This window comes from Paramisgurnus dabryanus, chromosome 21 (genome assembly GCF_030506205.2).
Source record: "Paramisgurnus dabryanus chromosome 21, PD_genome_1.1, whole genome shotgun sequence".
Taxonomy (NCBI): domain Eukaryota; kingdom Metazoa; phylum Chordata; class Actinopteri; order Cypriniformes; family Cobitidae; genus Paramisgurnus; species Paramisgurnus dabryanus.
In genome coordinates this window covers 13546841-13560050 of record NC_133357.1, presented here as the reverse complement: position 1 = coordinate 13560050, position 13210 = coordinate 13546841, and the positions used below count along the sequence as shown (strand labels likewise).

Here is a 13210-nt window from a genome sequence, read left to right as displayed (position 1 = left end):
TCCAGTAATTTGCGGGAGATTGTCTTTTGGCAGCGTGAAAAAAATACTGAAAACCAAATCGCTCAACCTTGTGCAACAATGTAAACAGTCTGTGTTACAACTAACCCCGCATTAGTTTTTGCCCTGCGCACCCCTACAGTATACTATTTTATAACTTAAAGCTTTTGTAAAAGCTTTTGCTTTCAAAATGTGCTTGTGCTATAACAGATGCTATTTTTTATATATATGTTGTTTTCTAATGTATCAACATATTGTAATGCTCATTTACAAGAAAAAATGTCACTTGGAGGGTTTGCATCTAAGCATGTAAAAATGTAATATGACTTTTACTAGACACGTTAATTTTCCCCATGGCACACTCTGAACGAGCCTGCCCTGTATACAACAGTCTAAACACATTTGACGGCTACAGTATAAATCAAGTTGGTTATAAGCATCATTTCTCGCAACATGCACATCATTTAAGAAACAACTGACCAGAATTGATGAGCGTGAAATGAAGTGGAAACCGCAAGAGTTAAACAAACAATAACATGTTTCATGTAAAAGGAAACGCCCCAGTAAAAGTCACATCTACATATTTACCTTTACCCTGGGAACTACAACTAAACCTTCCCATTAAACAAGGGCTCTCTGTGACTCATTCAGGGATCATTAACCAAACCTGCCACCTTCCCACATGCCCAAAGGCCAGCACTTCACCACACACTTACTGTACAGTGAGAAGCTTACCGGCTATGAGAGTAATAACTCAAGACCTTTAGGTATTTTACCGGCATGACATGAAACGCATAATTTGAATGCCCTCTGGTCTCAACTATTTAGTGTCAGCGGAGAAGCGGTTAACAAAATACACGAGTGTGCAACAGCAATGATCAGCACGCTTGTTTGCCTTAATTGCCACATAAACATGTTGTGAATCAGTAACTGATTGCTGTAGTTACTCTGTAATGCAATCCACGTGAATGTCTGCTATGCTAATCCACAGAATTAAATACATTAAGAGTAAAGGAAACCGATGTCCTAACAACAACTGAGATGACCTAGTTACAGTGCTGGTAAGGCGGTACTTTATTATTCCTCCTCGTTCTTCTCTTCCTTCTCATTTGCCGCCTCCTCTTTCTCCTCCTCATTCTTGAAGATCGCTCTGAATACACTATAGGCCTACTAAATGCTAAATTTAAGACTTTCAAGAAGTTTAAAAATCCCCCATTGCTATTTGAAATCTAACCACTACTGGATCCTGCATACAGTAGTTAAAGGGATATCTACCCAAAAATTAAAATTCTGTCATCATTATCCCACTCTCATGTTGTTACAACCTGCTATTAATGTTTTTTGTTTTGATGAACAGGAAGGAAAATATTTTGAGAAATGTTGCAACCAAACCGTTCATGAGCCCCATTCACTTCATAGTATTCTTTAATCCTACTATGGAAGTGAATGGGGCTCATGATCGGTCTGGATACAAACATTCCTCAAAATATCTTCCTAAAACATGAGAGTGAGAAAATTATGACAGAACTTTTGTTTTTGGGTGAACTATCCCTTTAAGTTGGTACACATCATTAGCAGCCTGGTTGTGGGCTTAACTACCAGAGAACACAAATACTGATAAAATGTTCCATGTCAGAAATAATAGTAAAAAATGGTCCCTATCTGTCGCTGGGATGCTATCATTTCAAAAACCATACCTTTGCACCTAAAGAGTTCATATTAGTACCTTACAGGTACACATATTGGTACCAAAAAGTGCATATTAGTACTTAAAAAGTACATTTTAGTTGCAAATGTATACATACTTGTAACTAAAGGATACATATTAGGACCTTTTTAAAAGCGTTCTGTCCCAATGACAGAGAGGGACCATTTTTTCTGAAATATTGGTAACAAAGAGTGCATATTAGTACATCAAAAGTGCATATTAGTACCACAAAGGTGCATATTAGTTACAAATGTTTACATATCTGTACCTAAAGAGTACATATTAGGATCTTTTCAAGGGGTACTGCCCCAGTGACAGAAAGGGGAAATTTTTTTCTGACCGTGTATAAACTCCAGCGTAAGTCACTTTGGATAAAAGCATCTTCCAAATGCATAAATGTAAATCAATGGTGATAATGTCATCATAATATTTGTAAATGATATTGCATTAATTTGCTTTGCAACTCTTTCTTGCATTACCAGACTTTGCGTGGTATTTTCCTGTTTAGTTTGATGCTGCTTATCGTGCAGAACAGACTGCAGTTGCATGAGCGTCACGAAAACTGACACAGCATTTCATTAATGCAGAACCAAATCCTAAAACCTAAGCTGACATAAAACTTTGACACTTCAAACTATCCTTTTGCTGCCACGCAAGCAGTTTCTTTCTAGAAATACAAATCTAGTTAAGCATACATTCTTTATGAACAGCAAGTGTATAGCGTGCCCACAGAATTGATCCTTGACTCTGTTCCTACACACTTCTCCTTACCATCATAGGTTCCACTCTCCAGCAGCAGTCCACTCTCCTCCAACACACGAAACTCCCCAACGCTGATGAAATTATAGTCCACTCCTGGAACCTCCCCGTCACGAGGTTGCCTTGTGGTACCTGCCGAAACAAACACAACACAGAGTCAGAAACACAGTAAAACTCAGCACACACAGCATGTTAACATACATTACACGTTATGACATGAGACTAAGTGATCTGCTAAATATGATTATACATTATGCAATGTACACTTTTAAAATTACAATGGAGGCAAATTAAAAACTATGAGTCTATAATCTAATCTTCACAATGTCATTTACACAATTACGTAATCATAAATACATTTTACTCTTTGGATGCTCCTTCGATAAAGGTTTTAAACCTGTCACACACTAGCTACTGTGGAAAACAAACACAGATGCCAGTTTTTCTGCCGGTGGAGGATAAAACAACAATTAGCTGTGGAGTTTTGCACAAGCCATGTGAAACACTGCCAGCTGCATCAGTACATACAGTGCCATACAGCCTTGCACACTTCAGCATGCGAAAAATCCTGAATAAATAATATACAGACAACACTGACATTGCTTAACCTTTTCTATTACATGTTGATAATTTATGTTTGTTTAAAACAAAGTTCCTGTAGCTTTACTGGTAAAGATTTGCGTTAGCAGCACAAAGGTAGTGGGTTTGGTTCACAAAAAACACACACACAGATAAAATGTAGCTTTTGGAAAAAGGTGTCTGCCAAATGCATTAACGTGAAGGTGAAAATGTGGATAAAATTGTCTGCCAAATGCAATGCATGATGAGTTTTAGGATGGCTGCCATCATGAAAAAGAAAACCTTCCATTCCACAGATTATTTACTAATTCACAATCCCATTCCAAAGTTTTAGTTTTGCTGTAAAAGATCTGCATTTTGATAAACTAGGTAAAAAAATGTTTATTATCCTTTATAATATATCCTTGGTATTTGCTAAAGCCATCAGATTTTTCTCATTTGGAGGCGAAGCTTAAAGGAATAGTTCACACAAAAATGAAAATTACTCCATGATTTACTTACTCTCAAATCATCCTCAATGTATATGATTATCTTGATTCAGAAGAACACAAATTGAAGTTACATTAGAAAATGGCCTGGCTGTTCCAAGCTTTATAATGGCAGTAAATGGTGCTTTTGATTTGAAGCCCAAAAAAGTCCATCCTTTCTTTACAGAAGTAATCAACACATTTTCAGGAAGTTAATTAAAGGCCTTCTGAGGGCAATCGATGCGATTTGGTAAGAAAAATATCAATATTTAAACTTACAAGCTAAAATAACTAGCTTCCGGCTCTACTTGATTCATGTTTATGAGTGCGTTTTCAGCTCATTACGTAGGACGTAGTGTACGAGACGTAGTGGTGTAGTAACAAACGATGAAGCACAGGTAAAAAACACATGGCGGTGGTTTCCTGGACAGGGATTAGCTTAAGCCAGGACTAGGCCTTAGTTTAATTAGGAAATATAACTAGTTTTTATCAAACATGCCTTATTAAAAACATTACTCATGTGTATTTTGAGGCAAAACAAAGGGTACTGATGTTTTTTAAGCCCGATTTATAGTCGTGCGTAAACTCTACGCCGTAGCTACGCCGTAGGTTAACCGTAGCCTGTGCCTAGCTCTGCGTAGCCTGATGTGCACCTCCCCAAAATTTTAACAGCGCATCAGTTCTACGTGGACTGCAAGCGCCACCTTTGTGTTCATTAACCCTTTAGTTTCACTTCATCACGCAGCTTTTCCTGTTAGAGGTAACTAATAAAAACATTTAATTTATTAATAATCTAGTATGGGTTAATTTTTCTGTCATAGTTTCTTCAAAATTAAGTTTTATTTGAGTGTTTTCAATAAAAATATTTTTTTTTCACCATGACGTGTACCCCCAGTTAATCGAGTACTCGTACTTCAGATCTATAGATAAATGGAAATGAAAAAATTACATAATGCGCATCCCTAGTTTGGGCAGCTCTTAAATTTATTTTAGTCTAGGACTAGTCTAATCTCTGTCCAGGAAAGGCCCATAAATCCTCTTGTCTAATATTGAAATCATACAACAATACCCGTTTTAGTTTTCTATTTCCTCCTGACTGCTGTTTAGCTTTGCTTTCTGCGCTTCCGCTTTCATCACTGGGCCACGTCCTATATCATACACTGGAAATGTCCTCGATGTGAACTCGCTTTTAATATCAAGGTGGAAACGTACCTAACCACAATCCTTGTATATTACACAGGAAACTCACATTGGCGATACAGAATGAGGTACTTGTGTGATTTAAGGTGTAATAAATTACATTCACACTTCATTAAACTCATGGTCAGCTGTGAGATCTCTTATACACGTTGGAGGAAAGTCTAAAAGCAGTCGTAAATCTGCACAAGCACAATGCTTTAAGATTGATCACCTGAAGCACGTTTTTATTTTCATTTCTGCATTCCTTGTTTTATCTGTGGATGAGGTGGAAAAGGGTTACCATCGAGCTATAACGGATATTAATGCCAGAGGCAAACGGAGTGAGGTGGAGGCTTCGTGCGAGCTTCAAGGATTATGTGGCAATTTGGACTCCAGGCACTCCTTTACCCTCCTTTATTTCTGAGGACGTGCCTTTTATGGCTTTTCTGTCTTTGTGTTCAGAGAGACATATGTAACGCTTGTGATCCATAGTAAAGGCTGATGGTCAGTAGTCATCAACCCATATGTCAGCATTCATGTTAAAGGTGAAGTGTATCTTTTCTGTGTATGTTTCTTAACATTGATAAAACTATACGTGACTGTGCTCGGCTAAAGTCATTTTTTGTGGTACACACAGCACCCTGCATACTGTAAAGAGAACATTCAGTGAAAATATTGATGTATTATATATTATAATATTGATGTACAACTTATAATAGTACTGAAAACTTGTAAAAATTATTAAGAGAATATTTTCAAGACCAAAGAATTCTGGGAAATGTGAAATTATCTACATTGCCTTTAGAATCTAGCAATGTATTACACGCAGTAATAAAAGATAGTGTATGATGGCCCTCGCTATCTTTCAGCTTTATTATGATTAATTACTTACATTTAAATCATAATTTATTTTACTAGACTAAAGTCTGGAAGATGAACTTTGACAGTTCACTCTGACAGACCTGCTACTACCGGCACTATTAAATATAATTAGATCTGTCCATCATTTAGCTTTCTGCCTGCTGTATATGATTATACTCAAGCGAATACCGTTAGTGTGAGTGGAGAACAGTGAGTCATAAGTCCGGACGGCCTGTAACAAGGACACCGGATGTTAATGACAGTACAGATTACAGGTCGGCCCACACACAGAGCTTCTGTCTCATGCAATGATGAGCCACAGAGGATAAAACATCTGTTTGAGTCCGGTATTTATTTAAATGCCCAGTCTCATGCCAGGTGTAGGACCCGTTAATAAAACTGTGCCATATCCAAATAAATTTAAAAGATTACGCTGCAAAGCTGTAATTAAGATGTGTGAGTATTTAAGACATGTTTCGCTAATTCACTGGTTTGTGGCCAGACCACAAATTCAGCAAAAGTACATTTAATGATAATGTAGTAATGTGATGATAATAATGCAATTAAGATAGTTTTGTTTTGCTCCAGCAGGTGTACAAAATACAGCCAACAATTACTGTGCTAACATTACTGGTACGTAATTCTGAATTACGCAAAATAATAATGTGACATTAACAGTGCCACATTGGGAAAGTGCCATCCAAGGCATGATAGCTTTAACAACATTGACTATAACTTAACAGACCTACTTTTAAAATACTGTATGTACACTGTCAGAAAATAATCACAAAAGTGGATTTTTAAAGGGGTCATATGATGCGATTTTATGTTTTCCTCTTTTTAGTGGGTTTTGTTGCTGTCTGTGCATTCAAAAGATCTGCAAAGTTACAAAGCTCAAAAATGTCAAACCAAATAACTTATTCTATCCAAAAGAAATAGCCTAAACGCCTCGATCAGACACGCCCCCCACAGCTACATCACTGTGTGGGAATATATGCCTAATGCTGCCCAAATTCATAAGCAAAGAAAGAAGGCATAGCTTCAGTTATTGCAATAGTGTTTCTTTGTGAAAGTCAAAGTGATTCATTTGCCTTCCGAACGAGAACACACTTTAAAATGAGGTTATGTTTTACTCATAACACTTTTCCAGAACAGTACAACCAAAAATATTTAAGTGTGTGCAGCGCATTTTACAAAGGACAGCTACTCTGTACGTTGTGAATGGTCTGAATACCTCTGAAGTTAGCTGGAAATATGACGCTATTTACCATGTTTGAAAGATTGAGACAAAATGCAATGCTAACAGGAGTAAACTTACAGGCCATGAGTACGAAGTGGGAGGAATTATGATAATGTCGGTCTTGTCTACATCACCAATCCCAGGAAGTAAACTGTTGACTACAATCCGTGTGTTTGATGTAGTCCAAGAATAGAGATTTACGTTGGGAGAAGATAACTCGCGTCATTATTTACTTTGGGGTATTTACCTTTTGCATTCCGTTAACATGTACTAATACACACTTACACACAAAAGAAACTTTAAAAAACGTGAATCGGACAATAGCATAGACTGTAAAGATGGACGACGCGACGTCACCTCCCTCCAATGTAATGTATATTTTTAAGTAAGTATTAAGGTACATTCACATTAAAAGCGACTTTGTCGCTGTGTCTCGCTTGTCTCTTTTAAAAGAGGCATTTCTATATCTAGTTGTCATAAACAAATTAGTAACGTCCACTCCAGTAACTGACGAGATACCATAGACTGTAAAAAAAAGATGGACGACGCGGCATCGCCTCATCCATTGTAATGAATTGAAGCCAAAAATGTCCGACCACGGTCGCAGCCATGTTACGTAAAAACGTCAGTTTGGAGCCAAGGCATGCGCAGAAGGAATTGTCCGTGGAGCCAGAGGCGGAGCCGTGGTATCAAACTTCCGCGGGACCAATTCAACCACGCCAATCATAACGACACGCCCCATTTCTATAGCATCAAATTACAAGCTAAAATGAAACTTACCACAATAATAAAAACTTGAACATATATCAGCGTGATAACAACTATTAAAGGACCAAAACCATTTTTTGGAAACTTTTATTGCAAGTGTAAATCATTTTTTTATTTAGAGCAGAGTCCCATTTTGGTGATTGGAGAGGGCGGGGTTAATGACTTGTACTGCAGCCAGCCACCAGGGGGCAATCAAAGAGCCTGAGGCTTCACTTTTCAAGGCTTATGAGGCACACCCGGACAATAGGTGCTCTTTAATCTATACACATGATGGGCATATTGTTTGGCATTTTCAATTTACTTAAAGGAATAGTCTACTCATTTTCAATATTAAAATATGTTATTACCTTAACTAAGAACTGTTGAGTCATCCCTCTGTCATCTGTGTGTGTGCACGTAAGCGCTGGAGCGCGCTGCGACGCTACGATAGCATTTAGCTTAGCCCCATTCATTCAATGGTACCATTTAGAGATAAAGTTAGAAGTGACCAAACACATCAACGTTTTCCTATTTAAGACGAGTAGTTATACGAGCAAGTTTGGTGGTACAAAATAAAACATAGCGCTTTTCTAAGCGGATTTAAAAGAGTAACTATATTTTATGGCGTAATAGCACTTTTGGGAGTACTTCGACTCGGCGCAGTAACACCCTCCCTCTCCCATTATGAGAGTGAGAAGGGGAGCGGACTTTTCAGGCGAGTCGAAGTACTCCCAAAAGTGCTATTATGCCATACAATATAGTTACTCTTTAAAATCCGCTTAGAAAAGCGCTATGTTTTATTTTGTACCACCAAACTTGCTCGTATAACTACTCGTCTTAAATAGGAAAAATGTTGATGTGTTTGGTCACTTCTAACTTTATCTCTAAATGGTACCATTGAATGAATGGGGCTAAGCTAAATGCTATCGTAGCGTCGCAGCGCGCTCCAGAGCTTACGTGCACACAAACAGATGACAGAGGGATGATTCAACAGTTCTTAGTTAAGGTAATAACATATTTTAATATTGAAAATGAGTAGACTATTCCTTTAACCTGCATGCTTTTGGCCTTTGTGGGAGGAAACCAGAGTACCGGGAATAAACTCACGCGGACACACAAAGAACATGCAAACTCCACACAGAAAGGCCACCTGACCTAGCCGAGGCTCAAACCGGGACCTTCTTGCTACGCAGTGCTACTGAGCCAATGTGCCGTCTCATTTTTGTGGTACAGAACAAAAGTATGGTATCTTATCTAACATAGTCTGTAAAGACACTGAAAATGTGGAAACAGAAAATGGGTGAGCGAGAGAGAGTGAAGCATGATCAAGCAGGTATCAGTTAAGTTCTGCCAGCTGCTTGTTATGGCAGGCAAAAGACATGAAGATTAAAGGTTCTCAAAAAAAAATCTCTAATCATTTACTCTGACTTTCTCCTGCAAAACATAAAAGGCAGAATGTTGAAGACCCAGTCACCGTTCACTTTTGCATCCTTTTCCATATAAGGGAAGTGAATGGGAACTGAACCTGTCAGTTCAACATCTAACATCATCTTTATGCTCCACATAACAATTCAAGTTTGCATAAACATGAAGATTAGTAAATAAAAACACCTTTCTGGATGAAACAAGTTTTAAATAGGACAAATATAGAAACTCTTCGGCTTTTTTTAGGATGCGATGCTAATGATCTAATCAGATTCTATGGATTATGCTAAGCTATGCTAAAAGTGCTACCGCCAGACTCAGAGATCAACTGAATGGATTCCAAAACGGTAAAAATCAAATGTTTAACTCTAGGGGAGCTGGAAAATGAGCATATTTTCAAAAAAGTGGAGTGTCCCTTTAAAAAAACGAATTTATATATGCAGTGCACTTGAATAAGACAAATGGAGTTGTAGCATGTAGATAATTCGGTGCTGATATCAACACAGAGTTTGCAGTATTCATCATGGCACCCTTTGACATGAAGTATTAAAGACATGTCACTGACATGCAATTACTATCAGCAGCAGCATAGAGGAATCTTCTCATTGTGATCTGCTTTAACACCTTTAATAAGATACAGAGCAGGGTCAAAGAGGGAATGTGGGAGACTCACAGGGAATGGTGCGCAGGTACAGGTTATCTCTGATCACTTGCTGAAGCTTGTGGTCCAAGGAGCCTTTCTGAAACTGCAGGCTGAGGTAGTGACGCAGATCTGTATTCAACACTTTACCTATGGAAACAAAAAATTATTTTGGTCAATTTTTGTATTGTGGACATTATATTGCAGATATCACAAACGTAAGTCAACACAAAAATGTTATGCCTGTAGTGCATATCTGAGAGTGGATGTTTATTTTGATGAAAAAAATTTAGATAATATAATATGCACAGATAAATTACTTTTAACAAAAGCTATAACCAATGTTAGAGACACAAATATGAAGAATTTAGCATATTTGTAAGTCCAGATGAAATATAACCCTGCATGTAATCCCAGCTAATGTAAAATTTTTTTTTCATAAAATCATCCTACATAATGTAAAGAACATTCTGTCAAAATAAACCATTGAAATCTTTAATAATATATTAACTACCGACTGGAAAAGGTTAAGAAATTGGTGTAAAATTAATGAGTGAAATCAAACTTTGATGTTTCTAATCTCATACACTGCAAAGAATAGAGACTGTCCTCCAAAAATAACAACCTGAAAGGTTTGTGCAAGCACCTTATTATGACGTAAAGTAACGTATAGCGGCAGTAGCTTATACAACCTTTTGTTACGTTTTAAGGTTCTTGCTTTATACATCAGATTAGACACATTTAATTTTATGAATTTGTAAATATAGAAACGGTTTCATAAACATTTATGGTTTTAAGATATTTTGGAGCATCTAAACCCACCCTAATCCTTACCCTAAACCCAACCACTTCTCAACCATATAAAACACAACACGCAAGTAAAAGTACAGTCAGGTATTTATTGCATAAAACAGTTTAAAAGTATTACAAACCATTCACGTTGCAAACCTTGCGAACTGAAGCCATACGATTACTTTATATGAAGAACTCTGTGATCAAAACGCACAGTGAGATCTCATTCAAACATAAACCAGCATGACGTTGTCAATCACAAGGGCAAATAGCGCTTCACATTTTTAGCTAACGTAATGATGCAATCGGTCACGAGACACACGAGAGCCAATGCCTTTTCACAATCATAGATGACGTATCATCGCTTCTTCTGGCACCAGTTTTTGAATCAGTCTACACCAAATCTGATATTTACAGTGGATTGTCATCACTTTTGCATCTTTTCTTCAAATAAATCGATCATTTTCGGTACACTTGGAATATTTTAAGTACATTTTTAAAAAGTTTCAATTGAAAATCTTATCTCAGTACATGTCATCATAGCAAAATTATACCCCAAAATATCATTTTATACCCTGATATATTAAGTTTCACTTGCTACCGGTAGAGGAACTAATTTAGTAAATGCATCTATTGGTCGTTTTTGGTGAAATGGACAAACGTTCAAAGCAAAAGTATGGGTTGGAGAATAGATTGAAAAAAATTACTCTCTTACTTAGTATTTTTGTCTTGTTTTCAGTACAAATATGTAAAAATTCTTAAATCAAGATGTATTTTCCTGATGAAGAAAATAAGTGAAGAGTTTCGTTGCAAAACTAGATAACTCCGTTTTTAACATTTTTATCAAAACATGTTTATTATTATGTTATCATGTTATTATTTTGTTTTATTATGGTGCTACTTAGCTGTATTTTTTAAGTTATGAAGGTTTAAATCAAAACAAACCAACTGCAGTTGAATTGATATTAATTGGAATGCACAACCAAAAAACGAGATTTCTGAAAAATTAAAAAAACAAAGTTATCTCGTTTTGCAACAAAACCCTTCAAGTCTAATTTTAGAAAATTTGTTTTTAGAAATATTACATTTAAGTGAATTTGTGCTTAAAACAAGCAAAAACATCTGCCAATGGGATACAATTTTTTTGTTAATTTTCCTTAAAAATAAGTGTTTATGAAAAAGTTCAATATTTTTCTTACCCCACTGGCAGATTGTTTTGCTCGTTTAAAGCACAAATTCACTTAAATTAGATTTGTTTTGTCTAAAAACTAGACTTATTTTCTTAGGTAATTTTGCTCATCAAGAAAATGCATCTTAAATTTAAGAATTTTTAGGTATTTGCACTGCAAACAAGGCAAAAATACTAAGCAAGAAAATTATTTTCAGTGTAATTAGATTATAAGACTTTAACCTGGATTTCACAAATATGGAGAGATATTCTGCACAATTTTTAAGGAAAAATCTCTACAAGACTACTACTGTGGATACATAAAACCGTATTCAAATAAGATGACAAATAAACAAACACACTAGGGCATTCATGAATTTTATGAAAGATGGATATTCCAGCTGTGCAGAAATCTGCTAAACTTTCTTCAGGCCCAAATTGTATGTAGGACTGCGGTGTGGGTGACACAAACAAGAAACAGTGTCAATTGCAAACCAAGTGAATATGACAAAATCATTCTAAACTGCGGAAAAACTTTCCGATCTTCCTTCTGATTAAATGACAACCCTGTGATGCTATAGCTGACAAGATCGCAACAGGAGGTCCAGCTGTTTTTACCGCTCAAAACTATAATTACTGGCTTCTCCTCCACAAGAATCCAGATGCATGAAGATCATTAAAAAACAATGCAGGTTCTATTGTTTCGCTCCCCCTGCAAAGCGCCAGGAGTTCAGGCGGAGTTCAGGCAAGGGTGTAGGCGGTGCAAGTCATCCTGGGGAAGGGAGGGGAACAGAAGCCCTCCAAATGAGAGAGCGGGAGCCAAGTTCCTCCAGGGCGACTCAAACGCTGGAGGGAGTGGCAGAAAGCAGCATCTCTCGGAGCAGCTCCAGTATCCAGCTGTTGGTACGTATTATGGAGCTTATGATCTTGCACCACGCTCCGTCCTCTGGGTGGGGTGGATGTGCTTTGAAACGGTGCCAGTCACATGCCTGCGCATCAATAAGCATTGTTTTGGCCCCGCAGCTGTCGAGTATCATAGACCTGTGTAATCTGAGCATAGCTCCAGACAGACACATGCTGGCACGCCTTTACGATTATAGCTAAAAATGTGTTGCAGTAGCTATTGTACATCTTTGTCCTGCCATTTTACATTAACAGTTATGCCTTTGGCAGACGCTTTAGCCAAACCAACATACAGTCCACATTCAAGCCATACAAGCATGTTCCCTGGGGATCAAACCCATGACCTGTACACTACGAACGCAACATTTTACCAATTGAGCTACAGGAACACATTTTAAATCACAATATGCAGTTGTCAATATAACATATTTAAAAAATATACATACACTGCAAAAAAAAATTCAAGAAAACATTTTCTTATTTTTTTGTCTTGTTTTCAGTAAAAATATCTAAAAATTCTTAAATTTAAGATGCTTTTCTTGATGAGCAAAATGACCCAAGAAAATAAGTCTAGTTTTTAGACCAAAAATATTACATTTAAGTGATTTTGTGCATAGAAAAAGCAAAAAAATCTGCCAATGGGGTAAGCAAAAAAATCTTAATTTTTTTTCTTAAACACTAAATTCAAGAACATTTTAAGAAAAAATGGCAGATTTTTTTGCTTGTTTTATGCAAAATCACTTAA

General features: G+C 36.9%; 1 protein-coding gene across 1 annotated transcript in view; it reads right to left on the bottom strand.

Annotated features, from left to right (window-relative positions):
- magi3a (membrane associated guanylate kinase, WW and PDZ domain containing 3a) overlaps positions 1–13210 on the bottom strand; it is a 171058-nt gene that overhangs the window by 54983 nt on the left and 102865 nt on the right. The window contains exons 2-3 of the mRNA XM_065285758.2: positions 9636–9752; positions 2477–2596 (exon numbers count right to left, since the gene is read on the bottom strand). Of these exons, the coding sequence (XP_065141830.1) occupies positions 2477–2596; positions 9636–9752 (237 nt within the window). The remainder of the gene's footprint in view (positions 1–2476; positions 2597–9635; positions 9753–13210) is intronic.